The sequence below is a fragment of the Littorina saxatilis genome, linkage group LG5, assembly GCF_037325665.1.
Source record: "Littorina saxatilis isolate snail1 linkage group LG5, US_GU_Lsax_2.0, whole genome shotgun sequence".
NCBI classification, from domain to species: domain Eukaryota; kingdom Metazoa; phylum Mollusca; class Gastropoda; order Littorinimorpha; family Littorinidae; genus Littorina; species Littorina saxatilis.
Window position 1 is genome coordinate 24,528,235 of NC_090249.1, and position 13,547 is coordinate 24,541,781.

The 13,547-nt window shown below is 47.0% G+C and overlaps 1 protein-coding gene across 1 annotated transcript in view; it reads left to right on the plus strand.

Moving 5' to 3' along the window:
* LOC138966642 (RNA helicase aquarius-like) overlaps positions 1-13,547 on the plus strand; it is a 49,872-nt gene that overhangs the window by 7,050 nt on the left and 29,275 nt on the right. The window contains exons 4-10 of the mRNA XM_070338934.1: positions 1,811-1,851; positions 8,369-8,404; positions 8,660-8,702; positions 9,302-9,376; positions 9,970-10,104; positions 10,599-10,667; positions 11,715-11,892. Of these exons, the coding sequence (XP_070195035.1) occupies positions 1,811-1,851; positions 8,369-8,404; positions 8,660-8,702; positions 9,302-9,376; positions 9,970-10,104; positions 10,599-10,667; positions 11,715-11,892 (577 nt within the window). The remainder of the gene's footprint in view (positions 1-1,810; positions 1,852-8,368; positions 8,405-8,659; positions 8,703-9,301; positions 9,377-9,969; positions 10,105-10,598; positions 10,668-11,714; positions 11,893-13,547) is intronic.

Sequence of the window (13,547 nt, forward strand, 5' to 3'; positions counted from 1 at the left end):
GCCGCGAAATTTACTTCGGGCCCTTCTTCTTGAGAACTCTCGTTCAGGGAGTCTTAAGTCTGGTTAGCTTCACGGTTTTCTGTTTTTCCTTTCCAGTCTCGTTTCTGTTTTGGGTTTTTGATTTTCTTTCATTTACCTACAAGCAGACTGTTTTGTGAACACTCTGACTTTAGTCATTTCGGTTAGAGTCACCGGTCACATCAGGCTTTGGCCACCGCGTTCTCCGCTCTGCTGGCGGCTTACACTTTTCGTAGGCCGCTTCTTCCTCTGTTTACCTCCCTCTATGCTTCTGCATGGACTGGTAGTGGACTTCTGGTGACCGTCTCTTCTGAGATTTTTCTTTGAGTTTGACTCTGGTTTTTTGTACTCAGACGTCTCTCTCTCTTTCTAGGAAACAGGTCACTCCTCTCTGGAGCTGACCGTTATCTCTCCGGCCTTTCGGGCCTCTCTCCATGCCAAGGCTTTTAACTTTGGCACGATTGTCTTACGGTCCTGGGGAAGGTTGGTGCTTTTCATTTATGATCGGTCAACCTTACGCTTAGTCGTTTCCAGGGTTTTTGGCATTTCCTTCCAATAGTAAGGGGGGGGGGGGGGGGGGGGGCAGCTTGTCTGTCCCTCTACTCGGCTCGGGTTATTCAAGACTTGAGCCCCTTTCTGGGCTGTTTTTTGATGGTTCAGGAGATGGGAAGAAGTGCTGAGCACAGCTTACGGGCTCTCTGATGCTGTCCTTCGCATTTTTTGCCTGAGCGGCATTGCGACTGTCATTTAGGTTGGTTCTCGGTCCTCGTTCTGTCTTTTGGCAGTGGGCCAGTTCCTGGCAAGGGTTTTAGAGTGAGCTGGATGTTTTCTTTCTCACCGGCTCTTTTCCTGATGTTTGGCAGTGGGCCAGTTTTTTGGCGAGGGATTCTCTTTCCCTCCGCCTTGGCGTAGCTATCGGCTATCTTTCCCCTAGGCTCAGCCCGAGCTCTTTTTCCAGGGCCGGGGCCTCCTCCTCGGCCGTTTTACGGTCTGGGAGGTTGGATGATGTCCTGCACACAGCTTACTGGTGCTCGGCTTTTGTCTTTATCAGTTTCATAGGGAGACATTGCTGCCTTGGGCCTCTTCCTTGGCCGTCTTGCGGTCCCACAGAATGAGCGAAGTTTTGAATACAGCTTATTGGCGATCAGACGATGTATTCATCAGCTTTTATCTGAGAGACATTGCTTCGCTCTGTAACGATGGATCAAGGTCCCTGCCTGCCTTGGTGGCAGCGGGCCAGTGCATTTCCAGAAATTGATGGTGAGTTTGAACTTTTTTGATCTTACCCACCGCCTGGTTGGAGTTATCTGCAAATTATGTGATTCGGCGTAAGAATATGTAATTATAATCGAAAATTTTTATCTAAATTTTGATTTGATTAATATACTTACCCGAATCACATAAGTAATTCCCTCCCGCCTGCCCCGCTCGATATTTTTGATATTCTATTAGTCGATTGAAGGGGTATCACGTGACCAGCACCATTGATGACGTAGTGTGCTACATGGGACGTAACCCAGGGTGCCAGTCATGCTGGTGCAGTCACTTTTTTAGTTGGGGTTGCTCCCCTTATACCTAGACGGGGTAGCTTTTATCATAACCTAAGCATCGAAGTGGGTCAATGCAAATTATGTGATTCGGGTAAGTATATTAATCAAATCAAAATTTAGATAAAAATTTTCGAGTAATAAACCTACAATTTTTTTTGGTCTTGGAATTTTATGTTGTACTGTAGCCATTAATTTAGTTTTCATTGATCAAACCTGTTTATGTGTGTTCTTTACTTTTTCAGATTGTGGAAGATGTGTACCAGAAAGAGATGATTGGGACAGAGTAAGCAATGTTCATTTCTTTACAAATCATACAATTAAACATGCCTTTACTGGCTTTAGGGTTTGAGAAAAGCATTGCAGTTTGCTTGCCAATACAATGTAGTACTTCATTGTGCATTTGTGTGTGGGACTTAGTCGTTAGTGTTCTGATTTATGTACATGGACCTGTCCGTGAGTGTGGGTCTGCGTTGGTTATGGACTGAAACTTCTTAGCAGCACGCATTATAGTTTGAGGAAACTATATTAATGCAATTTAACTGTAAGCAGGCACTTTTATGAATGCTGGTCACACGTTATGTCAAGACGCAGTCAGTGTAACTGAGTAATTCAAAACGGGTTTGATTGAAATTACATATTCTTACTCCGAATCACATAAAGAGCATTGACGCAGTCTGAATAGCTAAGGTCTGAAAAAGGCTACCCGTCTTAAAGTTTAAAAGGGAAGCAACCCAACCATAAAAAAGGTAAACACAGCCATGGCAACGCCCATACACCCGGGGAGTTACCTCCCCTGCTGGGGTATGTGACGTCACTGCCACTGCTGCACCACATGGTACACTCATTCGACATCTTTCAGTTCTGACGAGAGGTCGTGTTTTCCATAGGCTCTGTGCATTGTTGGAGTTTTCGTAACACCCACCGACCACCTACCCGTCTGCTTATCATCTACCTGTAGTTGGTGAGCTCTTTCCATTTTACCTTACCTATCGTAAGAACTTTTGGCTGGTTATTGATAACTTTTCGTCCTTTTCGGACTTGCGAAATTTTTGTCAGTAACTGTTGTTGTTGTGTTGGCCGCCATTTGCATTTTTGGCCGGCATGGCAGAGAACGCGAGTAGACGTGGCAAGGGCGATGTTAAGGGCAAAGTCAAGCCTAAATCATCTTCTCAAGGTTCTAAACCTGTGTTAGTTGTCCTTTCAGACAAAGAGAAAAATACTGTCATGTCTGTTACCATTTCTCCCCCCGGACGCGCTACCGCGAGCGGTACTTCGTCTACTTGCGTTACTTCAACGGCTTGCTCGTCCTCCGTTTCGTCAGACGGGCAAGCGTCACTTGTTTCGTCGCTGTTGAGCTCTTTGGTTCCAGAGATTCGCAGCTTAGTACGCGACGAACTTAAGCGTGCTACTCCACCGGAAAGCACCGTCCATCCGCCTGCAGTGAGCGATGCCCGCTCTTTGGCTTCCTTTTCCGGTTTCGTGGTGACGGCTTCCTGTGCTACCGGAACTTCGACTACCCCTTCTGCTTCTGCTTCCGCGGGATTTTCACAAGGTATGTCGAGCTTGTCCTTCGGCTCTGGTGAAGCCTCTGGACTGTCCCTGCTGGGACGGAGCTCACCGGGCGCGGTTCACTCCCGCTTTTCTGCTCAGCTTCGTTCAGTACCCATTGAGCGTGAGTTCGTTGCTGAGCAAGGGCGGCTTCCTACGGAAGTCACGCTTCCGGGTTTTTCCGGAAGCGAAGGTCCTCCTTCACACTCCCATTCAGCGGCAGGTGTTGGAGTTGACTGTGGACTGGCCTCCGGGCAGCAGGGCTTCCGGCCCCAGTCATCACGGCCAGCGTTTCCACATCAAGGTGTGGCTTCGCCGGCCGTGTTTCCGGCACAGACCGGATCCGCTTTCTCTCTCCCGGGTACTCCTTCACGGATGTCCTTGGTTGAGGGTCAGCTTCCTGACTTTGGACGTTCGGGGCATTCTTCCCTTCACTATGGTGTTGGGTTGACACCCCTTCCGGTTCCGGCGGCTTCAAGCTTGTCGTCAGCGCTCCCTTCTCTGCCTGCTGGTATGGTTACGGGACATGACGCTTTGCGGTCGGTGGGGTTTCCGGTTTCGGCTTACCCTGACCGCCAGCTTGCTTCCGGTTCTGTTGACTTTGGTCAAGTTGATCATGGCTATTCTGACACTCAGTCAGGAGCCAGTGAGCAACCTCGCTCAGGATTTCCGGCTCAGCTCAGGCGTGCTTTGGAAGCGGCCGCAGAGGTTACCTCCCGGTATTTTCCGGAAGGTGCTTCTGCCAAGGTTTCTTCATCCTCAGCTGCTCCGTCAGCTATGGCTGACTTCCGGTATGCAAAGGAGGGCGACGATAGCTTCCGCTTTGTCGAATCACCCTCTGTGGCATACGAGCTGTCTCAGGTTTTGGCTCGTCCATCTCCTTCCGGAAGTGGGCTCCCCTGCACGCCTGTTCCGTTACTGGTTCCGCACGGTCCAGTTCCGGATGAGGCTCAGTCTTACCTCGCTTCTACTGCTCACGCTTCTTCTTTTACCCCTTCCGGTCTTAAGAAGTTCGTGCTGCCGAAGCTTTCTCGGAACTTACTGGCTTCTTTTGCTCTTCCGCGTACAACGCTGCCTGTTACGCCGGACTTGCTGCCTCTGTTGGCCAAGCCTATCAAGCCTTCCTCGGGTGCGGTCTTGCCCGATCACACTCTTCTGGCTTCTGAAGAGATCAGTCGGCAACTTCTGGAGTTATCCTCCATCTCAGAGACTCTGATCAGATCTCTCTCTCGCGCTCTTACTGAGACGCTTGATCCTTTCTTGCTCAGTCGTGAGCAGGACGCTGATGACGTGTCCACGCTCCTCTCGGCCCTGGCCAGGGTCAATGAGGAGCAGATGCGTCTGTCTGCCCTTCAGTACGTGCATTCTGTTTCGTGTCGTCGGGATTTATTCCTCGCTCACTCTCAGTTTTCTGAGCAAACGACTCTTGACACACTCAGATCGTCGCCGGTTGTGGAGGGGTCTCTGTTCGGTCCTCTGATTTTCGATGCACGAAGATCAGAGATCCAGTCCAACAGGGATCAGCAGTTTTCGGACTTCTCCCTTCAGGCTTTCAAGCAGGCTAAGACTTCTAAGCCCAACAAGCCTCCTCAGGCTTCCGGCTCGTCTAAGCCTGCCGGCACGAAGCAGACAAGGTCTTCTTCTCAACCCTGGAGGGGTTCGAGAAAACGATCAGCTTCCGGCAGAGGGCAGGGCGGCTCTGGCAGCAAGCCCCACCCCCAATGAAGTGTTCCCGGTTTCACCCCCCCCCCATGCCCTCCACTCTGGTGATGGCGGGGGGCCCCTCCCGGGCACTATCACACTGGTCGGCCACCATACACAGCCAGTGGATAGTGGGCGTTGTGGGATCGGGTTTTCGTCTTCTTTGGCAGGACAAAAAGGCGCCGCTTTCCCGGCGTCCGCCGGCCTGCAAGCCCCCCTCCTCACAGGAGGCAAGGTCCGTCCTTCAGGCGGAAATTGTCACCCTGGTGCAGAAGGGCGCGGTGGAGAAAGTCCTAGACCACAGCTCTCCGGGCTTCTACGGGCGGCTTTTTGCCGTTCCCAAGTCGTCAGGAGGGTGGCGTCCCGTCCTGGACCTATCGCAGCTCAACACTCTCTTGAGAACGATACGGTTCAAGATGGAGACGCCGGCTTCGGTCAGGGACTCCCTCCGTCCAGGAGACTGGGCGACCTCCATCGATCTGACAGATGCATACTTTCATATTCTCATGCATCCGTCCGACCGGAAATGGCTCCGTTTCCGGTGGGGCGATCAGATCTTCCAGTTCCGCGCTCTTCCCTTCGGGCTGTCTCTCGCACCTTGGGTCTTTACCATGGTCGTGAGACAGTTGTGCGCACTGGTGAGGTCGCAGGGTATCCGGCTCAGGGCATATCTGGACGATTGGCTCATCATGAACCAAAGCCGGACAGGTTGCTCGGACCATACCCAGTCCGTTCTTCGTCAAGCCCACTTGTTGGGCTTTTCGATCAACACGACAAAGTCGGAGCTGATTCCGTCACAGACATTCACTTATCTGGGAATGTCTTTCAGCACGGTCCCTTGGACTGTCCAACCCTCTCAGCGGCGGGTGGACAAGCTCCAAGCGCTTATCAGATCCACTTTGCCTCTCCTGCGGGCTTCCCTCCGGACGCTGGCCTCCATCTTGGGACAGATGGAATCCATGGCTCTCTTGGTGCCTCTGGGCAGAGTTCACAAGCGGCCTTTTCAGTTTGCTCTGAAGCCGTATGTGGACTCTGCTCACGTGGACTGGAACGTCCTCGTCCCTCTCCAGGGATGGTTCCAGTCAGCGACCCTTCCGTGGTTGGACACGGACTGGGTTTGCAGAGGCGTGCCGATCGCCTTGCCTCCCCCAGACACGGACCTCTTCACAGATGCGTCTCTGTCGGGGTGGGGAGCGCACACAGACCGACAGACTGCGTCGGGCCTGTGGTCGGCAGAGCAGAGCCACTGGCATATCAACCTGCTGGAGCTCGAGGCTGTGGCCCTTGCTCTGGAGGAGTTTCGGCCCTCCCTTCACGCCCATCATGGTCGTCTTTTCACAGACAACACGACTGTGGCAGCTTATCTGAACAAGCAGGGGGGGTCGCGGTCCCCTTCTCTCTCGAGAAGGACCTGCGAGATTCTGGTCTGGTGCTGGCAGCATCGGATCACTCTCACAGCCAGGTACCTTCCGGGGAGCTTGAACACTTTGGCGGACGCGCTCAGTCGCTCCGACAAAGTGCTTCAATCAGAGTGGACGATCACTCAAGGGGCACTGCTTCGTCTTTGGGCCCTCGTCCCAAAGCCTCAGGTGGATCTCTTTGCCACCCGTTTCTCGAAGAGGCTGTCAATCTTCGTCTCGCCATTCCCGGATCCCGAGGCTTGGCAGACGGATGCATTGGCCTTTCCCTGGACAGGGCTACAGGCCTACGCCTTTCCTCCCTTCCCACTACTCAGCCGAGTTCTTCGGAAGGCGGAAATGGAGGGTCCGGATCTCCTGTTGGTCGCCCCTCTGTGGCCTTCTCAGGTTTGGTTTCCGGACCTTCTAAGGCTCGCCCACGGCCCACCAGTTCCTCTCTCTCTCACAAAAGGGGAACTGGGGCAGCCTCACACCGGCATACCACACGAGGATCCCTCGTCTCTGAATCTTCACGTGTGGCGGTTGTCCGGTCTTCTTTGAGGCGTTCTGGTGCGTCTGAGCAGACTCTCGACTTAGTGGAACGCTCTCATAGGGCTTCTACGTCGTCAGTCTATGCATCCCACTGGAAGGCATGGGCTGCCTGGTGTCAGGCCCAGGGTTTGAACGCGCTAGCCCCTCGGTCTATGCACGTGGCAAACCATCTTGCTTTTCTTGCGTCTCAAGGAGCCTCTGCTTCTTCCTTGAGAGTTAGAAGATCTGCCATTGCGGTAACCTTACGCCAGATGGGCCGCTCTATTGACCTTAGCGGAGTCATTTCACGGGTGATTAAGGGCGCTGCCCTTAAAGAGATTTCTACTCGCACCCCCATGCCAAAATGGGATCTTTTCCTGGTACTCGAGTTCTTACGTTCTTCAGGATTTGAACCTCTGATCACGGCGAGTTTCGCTAACCTGACGCGCAAAACTCTTTTTCTGCTACTGGTAGCTTCTGCGCGCAGAGGAAGCGAGATCCATGCGCTCTCTGGAAACCCGGAGGATATTGCCAAAGAACCCGATGGTTCTATCTCCTTGCGTTTCCGGCCGCATTTTCTGGCTAAGAACCAGACCCCAGACCAGGCCTCCCCGCTGGTTCGCGTCAAACCTCTGACTAGCATCCTGGCTCCCGGAGATCCGGACGCTGTTAATTTTCCTGTCCGAGCCCTTGACATCTACCTTGCCCGGTCTCAACCGCTCAGGTCGAAATTTCAGAAACTCTTATTCATCTCCATTAATACTGTGAGAAATAAGGATATCGCAAAGACGACTATGGCTCGGTGGGTGGCCACTCTGATAAAACAAGCATATGAGTGGAACCTTGCGGAAAAGGGGGGGGGCGCTGCCTGCTTTCTTCTGAACTCTGCTCGAGCTCATGAAACCAGAGCTTGGGCGTCATCTCTGGCCGTTCTACGGTCCCGAAAGCTGGACGAGGTTCTGCGCACAGCATACTGGCGCTCTGAGGACGTCTTCCTGAACTTTTACCTCAGAGATGTCTCCGCTGTTCGGCAAGATGGTTCAAGAACGCTACCTGCCCTGATCGCAGGAGGCCAGTTCATTTCAAGGGTTTGAGGTGAGTTTGATTTTCATTCCCGCCGCCTTGTTGATGCTATCTGCTCTTTATGTGATTCGGAGTAAGAATATGTAATTTAATAGAAAATTTTTAAGTAAATTTTCATTTCATTAATATACTTACCCGAATCACATAGTATAATCCCTCCCGCCAACCCCGCTTATGATTCTTTAGTTTTCTTTAGAGTCGAATGAGTGTACCATGTGGTGCAGCAGTGGCAGTGACGTCACATACCCCAGCAGGGGAGGTAACTCCCCGGGTGTATGGGCGTTGCCATGGCTGTGTTTACCTTTTTTATGGTTGGGTTGCTTCCCTTTTAAACTTTAAGACGGGTAGCCTTTTTCAGACCTTAGCTATTCAGACTGCGTCAATGCTCTTTATGTGATTCGGGTAAGTATATTAATGAAATGAAAATTTACTTAAAAATTTTCGATTGAAAAGCGAGCAGGCAAAATACTGTGAGTGTCATGTGTGGTTACCTAATTGCTGGTTGGAATTGCACGTCAACAAGATTTCTCTCTGTTTCAGCTTTTCTACAAAGAGGCTGATGATGCTGGAATTCAGGTAAAGTTTGGTTCTTAGACACTGCCTGCTTTATAGGTTGCTTTAATCATTCTGGCCGTGTATTTCTGTGGACATTTTCAGCAGTCATTTTTCAGTTCTGAATTGTATAACCTGTAGTTTATGTTGTCAAAATATGTTTTATTTGTTAGCTAAGCATCAGCTTAGTTTTTAAAAAAATTTAGAATTTCACATGCATGTTCCTTTGAGCCGAGTTAAAAGCATTGTTTGACTACAGTTGCATTTTCTGTTTTTCAGTCGTTATCTTGAGAATTATCTGTGGCCACATTTCTCTGAGAAGGTAAGTCTTCCCTAATATATATTCTTTAGTTTCTGAAATGTTTGTCTGGTTGTAAATTTTTTTTGGTAAAAGGCAGTACTTGTTATTTTTATTTTGTGTTGAAAACAGAAGAGAATTGATTCAAAAAGAGAGAATGGTCATCCTCTGTGAGCATTGATCTGAAATTTAAGAAATATGTGTGTGTTAGTTTGAAAAATAGGTATAAAAGAGAAAGTGTAGTGTCTTTGCATTTGTGTGTGTGTGCTGCAGTTTCTTATTTCTGCTATGTTATTTTGTTGACCTATTCTGTGCGAAGTTGTCATGTAATACCAGTCATGAGAGGTCATCTTTGAGAGCAATGGAAAATGTGTCCTGTCATTGCAGATATCCTTTTGCATGACATTCACTGAGGTAGGCTTTGATATACTTAATTGACCAAAGAATAACATGATATGGTCCCCTTGGACCAACAAAAAAGTTGGTCTGTCAACAAGCCACCAAACATCTTATAGTGTCCTTTACTGGAAGTTTTCCTGTAACCAGAGGGGCCTCTCATTAAAGGTAGTGACACTGTTGCTTGCCAGTCATACTAAACTTCAGTGGTGTACTTCTGTTTTCAGGTGTCAGTTTCACACGTCATGCAGATTGTTGCCATCGTCAACGAAAAGTTCAGAGAGCGAGTTCCCGCCTGGGATGTAAGTCTTAGATGTTCTTGCTTTTCTTCTTCACTGGCTTTGTTATTTGGTTTAGCTTATTACACATATTCTTGCTTTTCTTCTTCACTGGGTTTGTTAATTGGTTTAGCTTATTACCCATATTCTTGTTTTTCTTCTTCACTTGCTTTGTTATTTGGTTTACCGTTTAGCTTAAATTACACATATTCTTGCTTTTGTTCTTCACTGGCTTTGTTATGCGGTTTAGCTTATTACACATATTCTTGTTTTTCTTCTTCACTGGGTTTGTGATAGTGTTTTGTTTATTACTTGCTGGAGGGAAAGTCTTCTCCTCACAGAAAATGTAATATTTTCTGAGCAGAATATGTCATTATAAAATTGTTCTACGTTGTTTAAAAGAGAGAACATCCGTTAGTTTTATTTTGGGGCTTGGATAGTGGGTTGCATAGAAATTGATTCATTTTAGGATGACTTTTAACACTGCCTTCATCTACTTGCTTTGAAAAAACCCCAGCTACAACTGTTGATGCCATTTCTCAAATATTCTGTGAAGAACTTTTTTTTATAAAAAAATCATGTGATAAATTTTCCGCTTCCTGTAAATTGTGCTTCAGGTATTCAAGCAGTCTTCGGCTAAATTTGCCACCCTGTTTCATCGTGTTCTGGAACTGGTGCTAGAGAGGGGTGGGCCCACTCTCAGAGAACAGACCGTGCTGCTTGTCTTCCTGAACCATCTCTTCAACAGTCTGGTATGTCTTGACTCACACATATGGCTAGCTTGAAATGGTCACTATTTCATTGGTTGGGATAAGATCTAAGAAAGAAAGGGACATACGTGCTCTTAATGCACGTATAATTGACATGTGCCACAAGAGTAAGTTAGGGTAATGAGGAACCAATCTCCTGGCACCTGAAAGAAGAACGAGCATTGAATTGAAGGTGAACACCGACAAAGATAAGCTGTTTTGCTTTAGTTGAAAAACATACTTGAATGTCTTCAACTTGGAATTGTGAGGTCAACAGTTACAAACAAGACGTTGAAGATAATCAAAGAGACAGTGAGGTGGACGTTGCAAAAAGGACAGCCAATTGCCAGCAGACTGCCATACATCATTTACAGGCAATGAAATCTGACCACTTCCGGCTGTTTTGGCCTTGAGGAATGTTGCAGGTGAATCATGTGATTGTTTTGAAAACATTAAAGTCTAGCTATAATACTTGGAAACGTTTTTTCTTCTGACAGGAGGTTGACCTGATCCGAGGACACATCCAGAGGTTAACTTCACTCTCCATATGGACCAGCATTCTCCAGGTAAGTTCGGTGTTCGGACACCGAGGAGAGTCTGCACAAAGTTGACTCTGGGACACACATCCCGCGCCGAACTTGGGGGTTGAACCCACGCTGATAGTAACAACCGGTTTTAAAGCCAGCGCCTCTACCGACTGGGCAAACCCCCCCCCCCCCCCCCAATTGGTTGGGGTTAAGAAGTTCCATGGAGGGCGGGGGGTATGGAGTAACAGGGTTAGGCGGTCGGTGTTGCTGCATGGGAGGACATTTATCTCTAGCTCTCGCTTCATTTGTCAGACTGGGCCAGACTTTTTTGTATGAAAACTTTAGAGGAAACATACTTGCATAGTAGCTTCAAAACAAAAAGGAAAACACAGTTTTGGTCAATTCTTCATCAAATTTTTGGGCAGCCTGATGCTGACTTCTTCAGGATGGTAATCTTTGTAAAGTGGCTGTATGACGAAGATGATCAGTAAGATATAGCATAACGGTCTTTCATGCCGATAATGCATGGGTGGGATTCTTCCCGTATATTCCGGAAATCCGGATTCATAATGTCTGTGGTGACGTATTTTTGGTTGTTAATTATACAAATCCGTCAGCGTCTGGGGGCCCCCAGACCCCCGCTTAAGATTCGTCAGGATTCATGACATTTTTCAGTCCCACCAATGCGATAATGAACCCTTATCAAATAGCACTTGTCTCGGATCTCTGGCTTGGGATATACTATGGTCAAAAAAAGAAAGAAAAAAGAAGAGACTCGGGACTCAAACTTTGAGATTGGCTTCAAGAAAGATAACTTTGCCTCCATGTCCAATACCAAAGACCAACTTTTAATGGAAATTCAGAGGAAAAGGCAAGTGCAGGCTGTAAAAACAGCTCCACCCTCTCTCAGAAGGTGGAGCCAGCTAAGTTTTCTGGTGATAACAAAATAATATTCCTCAGAGGAAAAGGCAATGTGAAGGCTGTAAAAACTACTTCAGCCTCTCTCAGAAGGTGGAGCCATTTTTTGATGATATGAAACTAATATAAGACTTCATATAACATAATATTGCTCATTTGTTTTTTCAGGGAAGAAGAGAGGAGACGTTCAAGAAGCACCCAAAGCTGAAGAAGTTTTACAACCTGGTGCTGAAGAACGACACCAAGCTGCAGGAGAAAGAGAGGGCGAAGGTTCAGTTTGAACGCGAGTTTCTCGCAAAGCTGTTCAACCAGTACCTCTACATCTTGCAGTCTATCCCAGAGAAAGGTCAGTGGTATAGCCTTTTCTTCTACGCTGTCAATGTAGCAACAGTTGGGATGCCAACAGTGATGCATCTGTTTTAAGACCTCAAGAAATTAAAGTTTAGGCTTGAAAAGAGAAGAAATCTTAAAACGGAGGTTATTTTGCCAACATTGTGAAGAGAAGGTTTGAAAAAATAAGAAGGAGCCTTAGGTGTGTGTGGCTCTGACAGCCCATGATCTCTATCATAGACTTCTCGTAACACTTGGTATGGTTCGACACACTACCGCAGTACATTGCATATTCATGTAACCAAGAAGTATGGTAACCAAGAAGTATGTCTTTACAAGAGTTCTTCACAAGGAGGAGGATGTTACATATCTTTTTCTATTCATTCACCTTTTGATGCTTTGTTGCACTGACTTACTTGACTTATTCCTGTAGACTCCCTGTGGAGCATAGGGCCGCAACAACTGCTTTGTTGCACATCAACAGTTAAATGATGGCTTGATAAGAGTTGGTTGAACACTGAGTTTGACGATTCATTTAAAATCTAAACAACAAACTGATATTTTTTTTTAACCTTTTTACATTTAGTCAAGCTTTGACTAAATGTTTTAACATAGAGGGGGAATCGAGACGAGGGTCGTGGTGTGCGTGTGTGTGTGTAGAGCGATTAAACTACTGGACCGATCTTTATGAAATTTGACATGAGAGTTCCTGGGAATGATATCCCCGGACTTTTTTTTCATTTTTTCGATAAATACCTTTGATGACGTCATATCCGGCTTTTTGTAAAAGTTGAGGCGGCACTGTCACACTCACATTTTTCATTCAAATTGGTTGAAATTTTGGTCAAGTAATCTTCGACGAAGCCCGGACTTTGGTATTGCATTTCAGCTTGGAGGCTTAAAATTTAATAAATGAGTTTGCTCGTTAAAGTTGTCAGTAAAATTGATTTTTCGCAAACAGATTTAAAATTGATTGCATCGTATTCTTCATCACATTCTGAATCTAAAAATATATACATATGTCATGTTTACTCTTAAAATGTGATCACAATTAACGAAAATAGATTAATTAGTCTTACGATTAAAATTTAAGAAATCGATCCAAAAATGATTTCATCTTATTCTTTATCATTTCCTGATTCCAAAAACATATAGATATGATAGGTTGTATTCAAAACAAGCTCAGAAAGTTAACAAGAATACAGAAAAGCGCGCTTTCCTGCTTAGCACAATACGCCACCGCGCTAATCTGGCGTGTCAATATCACTACGTTTTGCACGTGGAAGGTGAGCGATTTCCTTCACGCGGGGATTGACGAAGCTGTACTGTCTTGGTGAAAAAATACAGTGCGTTCAGTTTCATTCCGTGTGTTCGACAGCTTGACTAAATGTAGTAATTTCGCCTTACGCGACTTGTTTGTTGTTGTTACTGTTAATCCTGAAGAAGCCTCCATATGCAAACATTTGATTTAGTATTGATAATTGTATATGCTGTCCTTGTATTGGTGAGTACAGTATTCTTGGTTTTTACATTTAGTCAAGTTTTGACTAAATGTTTTAACATAGAGGGGGGAATCGAGACGAGGGTCGTGGTGTGTGTGTGTGTGTGTGTGTGTGTGTAGAGCGATTCAGAGTAAACTACTGGACCGATCTTTATGAAATTTTTCATGAG